Consider the following 13,920-nt stretch of genomic DNA (forward strand, 5'->3'; position numbering starts at 1 on the left):
CTTGGGATGCCTGGTGGTAGAGTTTCTTCATTATCACCAATTATCTGGGCTTTGGGTACTTGCAGATCTGGAAGAATTGGTGTTAACATCTTTAAATCCCCGTGCTTTAGCCCTTTGCAAATCAAGCTTCCAGATTAGTGGTAATCGTGGGACATGGCTTCTCATTGGGAATGTGACTGCACAGCACGTCCACAGGCATGCGTGCACACACCTCACATGCCTGTATAGAGCTGATATTCTGTGTGTGTGTGTGTGTGTGTGTGTGTGTGTGTGTGTCCAAATTTCCCTTTTTTATACGGACACAGGTCATATTGGATTAGGAGCCCACTCTACTCCAGTGTGACCTCATCTTAACTATATCTGCAATGACCCTGTCTCCCAATTAAGTCACATCCTGAGGTCCCTGGGGCTAGGACTTCCACATGTGACTCTGGGGGTTAGGAGGACACAGTTTAACCCATTAAAAAGAGTTTACTAACAGGAGAAGGGGAAGAAGGCATGCTGACTCTGAACAGAAAGAAGAGCATGTGAGAACATGAGGAGTGGATGAGAGGACACGGTGGGAGGAAGGCAAATGGCCAGGGGAGTGGGTGTTAGGGTGGGGTGGATGTGGGTGGGAAGTAGGTCCCACTCTGACCACAAAAGACTGTGCCCACAGTACCCTGGGTATGGGCACTTCGCTGGGGCAGAGAGAAACTCCCTTTCCTTGTCTCCGCCCACCCTAGGGGTAGTGAAAGAAGGGGGAGGGGCCGGAATCTGAGAACATGACATTTCAAAGTATCTGCTCAAACCTCCACTGGGGTGGAAGTTTAGAGGTCAAAAAGACGTGGTGGTAGCTAGAGTTGGGTTCACATTCTGGTCCTATATTCTCGGGCAAGTCACTTAAACTCTTCGGGCCTAGTTTCTTCCCCTATACATTGACCATGAAACCACCTGGCACATCACAAACACTCAACAAAATGTGGTATCCCTGTGACAAGCCAGCCCAGGGAACTTGAAGTAAAAAAAAAAAATGAAAAGGTTGCTTTCAAAACACAGTGAAGGACGTCTGACTCCAAGCTAGGATTCACAGTAAGCTGATGGAGGAAAGATGAATGATGGAGAGAAAGTATCTATTTCCTTCTAAATGCTCACTCTCAAAGAAATATCTATTTTACCAGTTCAGGACATTTGAGTGTGGCAATTTGAACAGTGGATTATACATGTTGTAATAAAAGGAGATTTGTAAGAACTGCTTAACCGTGGGCCTTGGTCCCTCACAGTGGATGATTCAGACCCACAGCAGGCACGTGACTGTCCCTTGGGGGTGAGAGGCAGCTGGTGCTGGGCAGGAACCAAGGGACACCACCAGCCTGCCTTGGGGCAGAGCCCACATACACCTCCTGCTGGAATGCAGCAAAGGTTATTGGCAGGACAAGCCACAGAGCCTGGAATTATTTTACCATTTCATTTCCAACCTGAGAGCAGGCAATGAGTATGGGCATGTTGGTGTGTGTGTGTGGAGAGAGAGCATGAAAGCAACACAGAGCAAAACACTGAATATAGAGTAAGAGGCAGAGGGGAGCCCGAGACTGATTGCAGCACAGACCTAGAAACAGAGACATAGAGACAGTGACAGAGAGACAGAGACAGACAAAAATCAAGAGCAAAGGCAACGTCTTGGCAGAGATCAGAGGTTATAGCATAGATTATAATTTTAGACCATATAATATTTAATAGAAAATAACCAAAGTATGATTACTATAAAGGGTATTATGAATACCCTTACATTTGTACAGAATATAGAGTATTACAAAGTCCTCTCCACATGCCCAAATACTGGCCAGTGAGGAGGCGAACTAATGACTTCTCATCCCATCCCTGCTATTTGGAGACATGTGATTTTGGTTAAAAGTCTTCTAGACTCTTTCTACCTCTGTTTTCTCTTCTCTAGAATGGGGCTGGTCATGTATGACTGGCTATTGGGTGGTGGCAAGGGCTCTCTTTCTCCATCTTCTTGGTTCTATCTGGGCACTGTCAACTCCAGCTTAAGAACTGAATTGAGCAGGTTTTGGTGTACTCCCACAAAGGTTCAAATGTATTTTGTTTTAATTAATTGACAGAGCTATTACATATAAATCTGGACATTGGGCTTCTTTTGAAAAATGGGTGGAATGGACGATGCTGGACCTCTGTCCCACCATGGCAGCTGCACCCCAGAGTGATGCCAGCGATTCCCGTTGGTTAGACCTGCTTGCTCCCATTCACCATCATCCCCATCACTCCCCATTGTCTCCCTGACACCCGGGCTCTTGGCATTCATTTGTTACTTCCCTGGCCCCTGGGTTTTAAATGTTTACAACAGCCCTTCTTCTATCTCACCAACATATTTTATTGAAATGATCCTTTCATGGGTCAGTCTCCATCCTAGAGGCAGAGAATGCGTCTTGTTCACCCCTGGATTGATGAGCTCAGAAGGGTGGGGACAGGTCTTGTAGGACCTAGTAAGTCATTGTGAAGAGTTTGCGTTTTGCTGGATGATTAGGGAAGTTGTTAGGAGCCTTGAGCCAAGAAGAAACATAACCCAGTTTCCATATTAAATGGATCCCCTGACTACTGGGTTAAGAATAGAGTGGAGGTGGACAAGGCAGAAGGAGCGGGGAGACCACTGTTAGGAGGATGCTAGTATCTAATATCCAATCTAATATCCCGCGGACAACGATTGGCTGTTTAGATCCAGGCAGTCACTGGGGGCGTGGCCAGCACCTGCTATATTCTGAGTCCCGCATGGACAGAATTTGGTAACGTCCTGAGACGAAGAGAAAAGTCGAGGATAACACTAAAATTTTTATGCAGAGGAGAGGCAGGTGTGAGAAGAAACCTTCGGCCTTCCTGTTGGGACCTGTTAAGGATGGAATAGCTCGTCAGTATCCAAATGAGAATGTTGAAGTGGCATTGAGGCAGAAGAGGCTGGACTTAGTGGACAGTCGGGGATACAAATATACATTTGGGAGTCATTGGGCTATCGTTAGTGTTTCAAACTATGAGTGGATGAAATCCCTGAAGAAGTGAGTAGAGAAGGAAGCAGCAGACAAAAGAACAGAACTGAGAGGCACTCCAATGTTCAGGGGTTGGAGAAATAACAAGGAACAGCCAAGGAGGCATCTCCTGAGAAGGAGCTCCAACGAAGCTCCTTCGTTGGAGGCAGCTCCAACGAAGGACAAGGCAGATCCTGGAAACCAGGTGATGGCATGTGAGTAGGGCTTTGATGGTTGAACAGGAGTTTGTTAGGCCAGTGGTCCTCAAAGCGTGGTTGCAGACTAGCAGCATCAGTCTGAGCATCTGGAAACTTGTTAGGAATGTGCAGAACCTCGGGCCCCACTCCAGATCTATTGGATCAGAAACTGATGGGGGGGCCCTCCAGGGGATTCTCACATTTGAGAACCACTACTCTAGGCATAAAATTGCCTGCACAAAATTATAATGAGGATAGAAAAGAAAAACAAAAAAACCCCAAACCCCACAATTTTCTTTACTGCAAGAGAACATTTTTAAAGACCCACTTAGTGCCCAAAGCAAATTTGTAGCACGTGGGTACCTCCCAGCAAACCCCTCCCCCAATCACCACCCCCATGCCCCGCATCCCAATTTAGAGACCTTCTATTGATTTACCATGGCTCTCTGGAGAGGAGGAATGCCCCCGTTTCACCGGACAGAGGGAATGCTGAGCACCAGGCATGCCAGACATTCCACTGCTAAAAAGGGTTCTATCTTTTTAACCATGGGGGGGGGGGGGTTGGTATTCCAAAGTTAGCATTACTGGGCCATAAATGCTGAAAGTCATGAGACATAAAGCTTATTCCACCCTACAGTTTCCAAAATTTCCTCTAGGTTTTCCTAGGAGAATTCTACCCTCTTCCATCCTGGGGAGAAGAAGTTTAAATTAGGGCCAGCCTTGGAGCACTGGCATGCCAGATGCGGGGAGGCTGTCCCCAGAAATAAGCTGGTTCCCACCGCGGATGGGCGGGGCAGAGGGCCTCCTGTCCCAACCCAGTGGAGGGGCTCCTGGAAGGCGTGCCCCCTACAAGTGTCTGCAAGGGGTCTGGACCCAAGCTTTAAAATCCTGAGCGGTGTCACTGCACCCCGACCTCTCCTCTCCCAGCCAGTCCTGGCTGGCTTTTCACATGGGTGCAGTTGTCTCCTCCCCGCCCAGCCCCATCCTCGCCCAGGACCAGCTGTGCCGCGCGGGCCGGCCTCAGTAGGGACGTGGTCAGACCCGCGGCTGCAGCAGAATTACCCGCTCTCTCCATTCAGGCACCTTCAGCTTTCCGCTCAGCTCCAGGAGCCGCGTTGCAAAGTCGGGCAGCTCCAAGAGCACGCTTTGCCTCTCCCTCCGGGTCCCCCCGCGCCCCCGCCTCCCACGCTCGTCCCAGCTGGCTGGCAGCTTGCACCCCTTTCTGGCCCTCCGCCCTGAAGCGCGACCATGCTGTTACGGGGCGTCCTCCTGGCAGTGCAAGGTAAGGGTGAAACCCCCCCCCCGGGACACTCTCACGACCCTCCCCCTCTGCTGCAACCCCAGTGGCGGGGCTGGTGGTCCTGGGTTGGGCCATCCGAGGGTGCCTCCGGATCCTTCTCCGCAGCCGCTAACCTCGCTCCCCAAGCCAAGCCTGGGGTGGCGATGGGCGTGCGCACCGGCTCGTACACGGGAAGCACCCTGGAGGTGGGGAGGGAAGGGGACAGTAGTGCATTTCTCTCCTGCCCCCTCCTCCACGCCTTTCCCCCACTTTCACCAGGTAGTTTCCCAGGGGTGCCCCGAGTTGGTGCAAACGCTCCCCAGTCGGAGCCGGAACTGAAACTCACTTTGTGCCCGCAGCCCTGCAGCTTGCCGGTGCCCTGGACCTGCCCGCTGGGTCCTGCACCTTTGAAGAGAGCACCTGTGGCTTTGACTCGGTATTTGCATTCCTGCCGTGGATTTTAAATGAGGAAGGTAAGGGGCCTTAGTGCACAGGGGTCCGAGATGAACTTTCCTCCTGCTGGTTGGCTCTTTCACATGGGTAACGTTATCTTGGAGTTAAATCCCCTGGGGAGGAAAAGTGTGCGTCACGGATCCTCCTTCCAAACCTCAGCTGTGCTGTCTGGATGGCCAAGGAAGAGATGGGGGTGGGGTGGGGGCGTCCTTTGTTTACCTGGCCTGGGGGCAGAAGGTTTTGCCCCTCCCCCCAGGACTCCTTAATGGAGAGGAGAAAGGGGACGCAGTTAATGATTGTCACCCACCTCCTGTGTGCCCCTGACCGGCCGTCATCCTCTCTGGTCCTAGGAGACACCTTTGTGAGCTGGGAAAGTTCTCATCGCGCCCTGCAGGAAGGGTCCCATAATTCTGTGATGGGATCTCAATGCTAAGATCTCACATTTATGTTGTGCCTGACAGTGTTTTGTTGCATGACTTCATTCTCATGCTCCTGTTGTATTTATAACCCAGCACTTGGCAAAAGAGGAAACCAAGTCCCTGACCTTGTGTGCGAGGTCACTCAGCTGGCCCGTGTTAGCTGTGGTCTCACCATTTGGGTTCTAGTGACAAAGTTTGAACGAAGATGTAACTTCTTACCCTTCATTTATTTAGTAAACATAAGTCATTCTCCAGTGCCCCACAGCAGGCATTGAGTGTCCCTTCTCCTCTCCTTTCTCCCTCACTTGTGGACCCCCTTTAGAAGATTGATGCCTCAGGCCATTTGGATTGGGAAAGAGCCTCTTTAGAACAATCCTGCAGCTTAAAGGAAACCAGCTAACCTCCTAACCCTCTCAATTGTCCTTAGGCCTCCAATCATCCAGTTTGGCTCCCTGGAGAAGGGTGGAGCCCAGGACCCCTGATTCCGATGTAGGAACTGTCATTACAGTATACTCTGCTCCAGGCTTCTGTTTGGGGCTTTGCGTACATTAGCTTCTCTGCCCCTCACCGTTGGATGATGTTCACCCCATTTTTCACCAGAGAGAATCTCAGTATTAAACTATTCAGATGGCTGGCCTGTGTCACATGGTGTTTTTGAGTGGCCAGCTCGGAGCTGCCTGGTTAGGGGGAAAAACAGCAGGGAACTAGCTCAGTAGTAATCTTTATTTATTGCCAACGATTGCCAAGTCTTGTCTTCTACAGTTTATTTAGGGGTAGCTGGGAAAAAGCAATTCCTGATTTGTTATCTGAGGGATTCCTACCTGGCTGATGATGGCCTTAGGAAAGTCTCTTTCATCTCACCCCTTCCCTTTCCCTGTTCTGGTTGTGTGTGAAGCATTTTGAGAGATGGCCTGGCATAGGCCACAGGACTGGCTTTGGAGAGCTGTATTCTCTAGCACAGTGCTTGCAAACTTGAGCTGCATCAGAATTACCTGGTGCATGTGTTACAGATTGCTGGGCCTCACCCCCTGAGTTTCTGATTCAGTTCGGCTGGGTGGAGCCTGAGAATCTGCATTTCTAACAAGTTCCCAGGTGCTGCTGCTGCTGGTCTGGCTGAGGACCACACTTTAAGAGACACTGACCTTTACAATGTGTGTGTACGCACCCACACCCACACACCCACACCCCTCAGCTGGTGACCCTGAGCAGGGCTGGGGCTAGGGTAAAAGAGCCACTTGCACGACCCTGAGAGTAAAAACCTTAAATCTTGTGCTCTAGACACCTCTCTTGCCTCAGCCTAATCCTAGCTCGGAGAAAAGGAAATCAACATCACCCCTTATTCCAGGATCCTCATTCTCTGAGCATGCACCCTCCAGGAGCCTCAGTCCCTGACCCCCTCTCCTTCTGACCCCCCAGTCCTCTCTCAGGAGGGTGGCCCCCTCAAAGCCTGCTGCCGCCTGGGTCAGTGGGCATGCTACAGCCTGCTGAACTCAGCCTCCTCCCAGACCTACAGGAAGTGCTCTCCGCTAGTTGGCACCTCTGCACCAGTGGCAGTTACAGTGCCCCTTCAGGGAAAACAGAAAGATGCTTATAGGAAAAGGTGATTATGGTTTAATAGCATAATGAAGGCACTGTTTCTTCCCATTTTGCTTGCTTTCTAACTTTTAACAGCCACTGCTTTCTGGCTCAGGACGGGGACTACTGGTTTGGCTGGGGGAAGTTAATTCATTCTCATATGAGCACTCTAGGCAGAGCAGGCAGGTTAGGCTTTGGTCGATACAAATTGAGGTTTTCAAAGACCAGAACTTGGACATAACGGTCCTCTCCAGAGAGACAGTAAATCAGTTGTGTGCCAACTGCTGTGGTTGCCAGCTGAGAAGCCATCACTAAGAATTTCTGTTATAAACCCATTTCTAGGTTGGTAAATTAAAGGTAATAAAATTGTCCTGGGCTGAAATTTGGCAAGCTGCTTGCAAGCTTTTCTGCAAATTTCCTTCATCTTGCTGCAAAAGTCCTTTGAAACTGGGTCTATCTAGCTCCATGTGTTGTATCCACCGCATAAAACTGTAGGTTTCCGAGACTTTTGTTCACAATATTTGGAACACAAATGGCACTTTCTATATGTCCTTGGTCACTAGATTAATTTACAGTGGAGGGAACAAGGCTAAAGCCCAGTGAAGGGAACTGAGTAGAAAAACGAATCTGCTAAGTAGAATTTCATCACAGGAGATTGAAATCTGGGGATACTTGTCTTAAAATATCTCCCCAGCTCCCCAGAATTGTATTTGAGGTCCACCCCTTTGGTTCATTTCAAGTATTAGGTCTCTAAGCGTCTATGACTACAATCCCAATGTCTCTAGTTCATGGCCATTTTGAAATACTCTTGGTCTCCACTGGGCACAAAATGGGTGAGTTTGGACAGCGCAGTGTGTTGACTTGGGTTGTGTTCCACAATGGACGGCACCCCAGGAACAGGGCACGGGCTGTGCAGGTGACCCTGCAATATAGCCTCCTCTACTTTCTAGTATTGACAATGGTTGCATTTTTTTTTAGTAGAATTTTTTTGTTTTCCTTAACTTGTCAAGGCAAGTGTGATTATATCAGACTCAAATTTGAACTCGCTTCTCCGTTTTAGTTTTAAATTAAATCCAGGAAAGAAGAGATCTATTTTACCCTATAAATATCTTCTTTATTCACAGTTCAGAGCATATTGGAATCTCTTTGAACAGTGGTCCTCAGCTGAAATTGAGACTGTTGGTTCCATTTCCCCAGTGCCAGCTGTGGGGGCAGAAGCCCTTCGGCTGAGGATTCTTGGAGACTAGAAAGTTGGCCTCTCATCCAAAGAGTCACATTCCAAGTAGCTTTTGGCTCCACTTCTAAGTTTTGAACATTTTGCCTTAGCACCTTTAACCTGACTCCATCAGAGGAACTGAGGAAGGGAGAGGAGTAAAATCCAAATCCTGGTACTGCTCCTTAATTGGAAATTTGAAACACCAAGACACACAGGAGGGGAAGGTAGCTACTGAAATGTGTCAGGTTAAGATGAGGCCAAAAAGGAAACTCAAAGCACTTTTGTAGGGAAGGCATTTTTTTCTACAACTATGAGGGTCAGGGTTTGAGAAATTGCCTAATATCGGAAGAATTTGAATAGTATTTGTACCTGGGAGCAAGGGCTGGTATCTGAGTCGGGACCAGCCCAGAGGTTTGGCATAACCAAGGGGTGCAGGGTGGGGCCATGGTCAAGTGTGCTGAAATCACATTCTAAGTACCTATGGGTGTCTCTTTCTAACTCCCCCCGTTCTTCACCCAAACTCCTTCCTTCTCTCTTCAGGACACTTCCAGTCACGTGGCCATCAGAGTTTCAGTTCTGCACTCAGTCATGTGCCAGTCATTATGAATAGTGATAAATCCCGCCTGACGCTTCTTAAGGCCCAGCTAAAGCCAAAAGCCTGGCAAAGATCCCAAAGGGGCCTTCCAGGGAGAGGAGGAGCAGTCCTCCCTTCCTGCGGATTGCAGCTTTTTTCCTGACCCTGGAGGTCCGATTCAGCATCCCCCCTAATCAGTTTATAAGGCAATTCCCAGTCCCTGGGCCTGCACGGCCTCTGCTTGTTCGTCTCCTGGTGCCCTCTCAGCAGGAGCACAACCCCCACATTGTGAAGAGGGTGGATAGCAGCACAGGTTGGGAGTATTCCTTGTATGTCTCTTGGAAAGACGGTTGATACCAAGAATTGATAAGTTATTCTGCAGTATCACATGGCATTCCCTAGGCAGCACTGGCTCCGACTGCTGTCAGTTTGAGCGTGCTTGTTGTGTGCCGTGCTTGCGCGTGGCAGAGGTTCTGCCTGGGATTCTAGATCTTAGAGCTGGGCCTGAGAGGTCATCAGCGCAATGTCCTCAATCCTCTCAGGAACCCACTGGGCGTAGACTCAGGCAGTGGTAACCTCTCGTTCCCTGGGCTCTTCACAAGATTTTCCCTCCAGCATTGCTGTCTCATCTCAGTCTCTACTGGATCCTGGAGCTTTGGTGCCTTCATTATAACTTTTTGGAAACTCTTCATCAGAGATATAATTATGGTTCACACATGTGGAAGAAAACAGGTTCCAAAGGGGCAGTGCATTGAGCCTACCAAACCCACAAAACACAACACTTGTGGTCATTCAGTGTATTTATTCACTTTTTCAGGTGTGCAGGGATCCCACGTGCCTGCAATCTTCAGCATATAGAGAAAGACCTAGCACACAATAGATGCTCAATAAAGATTTGTTGAATGAATGAATTTTCTGAATAAATAGATGAAGTATCGGATGATTAAAAAGTCCTTATGTATTTTCATTTAGGCTCCTGGTTCATTCTGTATCTTCAAAGGTGATGCCTTATCATGAGAAACAACTTACACCTGGTGGTTAGTACAAACTCTGGAGTTGGAAAGCTTGGATTAGAATCCAGTCTCTGCCCTTTCAAGCTGTGTGGTCTTGGGCAAGTTATTAATCCTCTCTGTGTCTCAGCAGTAAAATGGAGATAATAAAAGTACCTATCTCATAAGGTTGTTGTGAAGATTGAATACCTTAATGTATGTAATACATACTGAGCCCTTTATACATGTAACCTGTTATTCTTACTCTCACTATGACTAGATTTGTATTTTTATCGATCACGATTTCTTCAAAATCAAACAGCTTCCCAACACAGCTTCCGGGGAGCTAAGAAGAGTGTAATTTTCTTTTGATTATAGTTTTGCTATTTGCTTTTCATTTCTACCAAAGGATGAATTTCCTTCGTCTTATCATTTGCCTCTATTTTAAGCATCCATGAGCCCCTCGAGCCATCTAACTTTTGTGTGTCTGAACGAGTTATGGAGGTAAGTATTAAGACCAAGTTCACTTTTGGCTTAAAGTCTCTCCCAGTCGCTTAGACTTTTCCTTGGTTTGTGTCAGGAATGCTTTGTGCTCTGTCCCATCCCTGTCCTGCTCTAGCCTGCCCTTCCCTCTGTATCCATCCCACAGAGCTGGGACCTGAGCATCAATCAGGCACCATGATTGGTGGTGCTGGTGCCTTCCATGAGACGCTTAGCCAAACTCCTCTCACCTACTAACCTCTTGGGCAGGCCCCTCACCCTTGGCCTCCTTGAGATCTCTTGCTTGACCCCTCCAGTGGGATTTAACCAGACTGGACTGGTAATATCTGTCTGCTCCTCCAGTCTTGACTAACTTCTCTGGACGTAGGTTCTGTCTGGCCAGATTTCTTCCTATCAATGCCAACACCCAGTCTGGGTTCATCCCTACTCAAATTAGAGTTGCTCAATGGAGAGCTGCTACCCAGCTCCGGGCTTGGTTCTCAGCAAGGTGCCTGGGGATTTTTAGGATGTTTCCCTTCTCATAATTGCAGAAGTCAGCTGTGGTCAATGTGTTGGGAGGAAAAAGTAATTTCTTGTCATAAGACTGTCTGCCTCCATTGCCATCTTCAATCCCTTAGGCTACAGTTACCATGTTACGTGACTTGCATCTTAGGATATAGTATTCATAAGAAATCCTGGTTCTTACAATAGCAGAACCTCTTTGGTATGTTACCCCAGCAGTCATCCTCCTTCTCTTACTGAACGATATTTGACTTTTAAGAATTTGAGTGAAACTCATTTATGTTAATAGAAGTGATGGATAGCTTAATAAATAAGAACAGGAGGTAGTTGAACATGCCTTAACCATCTTGGCTAGTCAACCCTGATTTTCATATCTACTAATTTTCCCACCACTCTCTTTCAATTTTTCTTATGCTTGTCTTATCAACTCAATGATGTACATGTATTCATGTATTCAGATCTAGGTTCTTGGAGTATTTAATTATATATATATAATATATATTTATATATACATTTATAATTTATATTTATAATTTTATATATATTTATAATTTTATATATTTTTATAATTATATATACATATATACATATATATGTGTGTGTGTGTGTGTATATATATATGTATATATATATATATATATATATATATATATCTCCTATGCATTAGGCCAGTGGTTCTTAACCCTGACTAGATGTTAAAAACACCTAAAATTGCCTTTAAAAATTATCATGTCCAGGTCGTACCCCAAGAGATTCTGATTTATTTGGTCAGAAATGGGGCCAGACTTGGCATTGTTCACCAAAAACCAAACACTACAAATTAACAATCTCCCCAGGCCTTTCTAATATGTGGCCAGGTTTGAGGACAGAGCCTTAGAATGACTGCCAACTCCCCACCCTCTCCAGAGGTAAGAAAGAAGAAATGTCCTTTTGTTAAGAATCCCTTGATGATTATCAGTTGCCCACAAATAAAGTGTAAACTGCCTAGCTTGGCACTCAAGACCCTTCACGACTGGCCCCAAATTATATTTCTATTCTATCCTCCCTTTAATCTTTAATATGCTGTTCACTCAATATGCCCTTTACTTTCTTGCTTCTCTGCTCTAGTTGCACTGTTCTTGACACTTGTATTATTCTGGTTTGTTATTCCCCCGCCCCATCTTGGCCGACTTAAATCCTATGTATGCTTTAAGTTCCAGCTCTTTCTTGAAACATTCCCTGGGTTTCCCAGGTAAATGAACCTCTCCCTTCCCTCCCTTCCCATTTCTCTCTTCACTTCCCACCTTGTAACTCTTCTTAGCATCTCCTTATTGGAGTCCCCACCCCTTCCCATCATCGGGATGTTGTTGCATCTTTGAGAACAGGGATCACATCCTCTACACCACACCCGACAAACAGTATCTTGCATCAACAAACACTTCAAATTTAATCAACCTCTAAAGCTCATGTTGTGATAGATAAATAGATAGAAAAAAATAGAAAAGCCTTGATATTTTCCCCTGTGGTGAAAAGGTTGTGTTTAATAACCCTTCCTACCATAGGGCTTCAAAGATTTTGGAGGCTTCTGTTGTAATTTCCAAATATAACAGTGAAGCGGTATTTCAGCTTGCCTCACCAATATGTGGTCTGCCTCAAACCTGACATACCAGTGGACCAATAGCCCTTGGATTATTTAGCCATCAGGGCTGCCTAAGTCCTTTGATCCTCTGCCATCACAAAGAATCACAGTGCAACCTTGACAGAGACACTGCTTTGTCTGAAAAGTATTCTTGGCAAAAGATTATCAGACTTTGAACTAGCTTTTGAGAGCTGTTGTTTCTAAGGAACTCAAGTGTGAGACATCAGTAGTGCCCACCCTGACGGGTAAAAGCAGGTAGAGCTGTGTGTCTGCTCCTAGAAGAGTCTCTTGCACACTGATGTGACTAATGGAGAAACCAAAGGATTAGGTTTGTGATTCAGTGAAATCTGCCAGAATACTTGCTTTCTCTACTTTATGAGAAAGTTATTTGTGTTTTCGGGGATTCTGAGGCTCAGAATAAGATGATAAAACAAAACAAGTGGTACCATACTATAACTTCGTCGTATCCTGAATGAATCATATGTTTTACAAGAGAAGCTGCTAAGAATATTCATTGTATAAACAAGCCTTGGAGTGCTTACTATCCACCAGGCACTCTATTAGTAGTTGGAGTACATAGAGAACAGGGAGTGCATACAGGCTCATGGTCCTTAACCTTGGTGGCAGCCATAGGAGGAAACATAAATCTGTAACTATGGTCAAAGATCTTCTTTACACACAGCATGAGTTGGCTGTTTAATCAGAAAAGGTGTTTATCAGAAGGGCATTATTAGCTCTTAGAATCAACAAGAAGTCTAGAGAGCTATGTATTGGGCAATAATAAAGAGATATCAAGTGTAGACAAGATCTTTCTAGAGGAACCGTTTGTGTGACTTTGCTACTGGACATCTGTCACTGCACCGCTGGACCTGCCTGTTTATCATCCTTCAGCCAATAAATAGTGTGTGAGGAGGGTCGATTTGAGCCGTATAAGATTGGCACAGAGAAGGTAGTTAGGGAACTATCTGGCAGTCTGGCTGAGAGATGATGAGGGCTTGAAAGAGGACAGAGGTAGTGGAAGGGAAAGGGAGGGAGTCAATAAAACACCAAAGAGGGGACTAAATTGTCAGGACTTGATGATTAATTGGGTGAAAGTGATGAGTCAGTGAGTGGAAAATGACTCCCAGATTTCTAGTTTGGGCAGCTGTTTGTTTGGTGGTACCAGCGGTTAAGAGAATTTCGAGAAGAGCATCCTGTTAGGGTAGAAGATATGTTCAGTCAGTTCTGAGTTGCCTGGGAAACATCGAGGTGGGAGAGTCCGTCAGGAATGGACACTTCCTGTAAGAATGTAAGAATCTGAAGGTCAAGTACAGTCTAGACAGGACTATGGCTGTGGGAATCTTCAGCATAAATATAGTGGCTGAAATATTGAGCAGAGATAAGATCACCTAAGAAGAATATATAAAGTGATAACAGCAGGAGGCAGAGAGCAGAACTTTAAACTCATGTTTAAGAATTAGGCATAGGAAGGGAACTGTGGAACGGAAGAAACAGAAGGAACCAGACTTACTTGAGGAGAATTAGGAAAGTGCAAGACCGCAGGCCAAGGTGTTAGGAGTTTCAAAAGCAGGATGTGATCCA

General features: G+C 46.5%; 1 protein-coding gene and 1 long non-coding RNA gene across 3 annotated transcripts in view; one reads left to right on the forward strand and one right to left on the reverse strand.

The window, feature by feature from the left end:
• Positions 1-1,690: 1,690 nt before the first annotated feature.
• On the reverse strand, positions 1,691-5,420 carry LOC308504512. The gene is made up of 3 exons (XR_013994379.1): positions 5,254-5,420; positions 4,840-5,059; positions 1,691-4,693 (listed from the first exon to the last, which is right to left on the reverse strand). It is a non-coding gene; the product is annotated as an uncharacterized lncRNA (long non-coding RNA).
• The window catches only part of MAMDC2 (MAM domain containing 2), a 128,897-nt gene continuing 118,845 nt past the window's right edge, over positions 3,869-13,920 (forward strand). The window contains exons 1-2 of one of the 2 annotated variants that reach the window (XM_081065259.1): positions 3,869-4,496; positions 4,853-4,966. In XM_081065259.1, the coding sequence (XP_080921385.1) occupies positions 4,463-4,496; positions 4,853-4,966 (148 nt within the window). In that variant the 5' untranslated portion in view covers positions 3,869-4,462. The remainder of the gene's footprint in view (positions 4,497-4,852; positions 4,967-13,920) is intronic. The other variant, XM_081065260.1, reaches the window with a different exon arrangement.

Source organism: Rhinolophus hipposideros, assembly GCF_964194185.1.
Source record: "Rhinolophus hipposideros genome assembly, chromosome: 11".
Taxonomy (NCBI): domain Eukaryota; kingdom Metazoa; phylum Chordata; class Mammalia; order Chiroptera; family Rhinolophidae; genus Rhinolophus; species Rhinolophus hipposideros.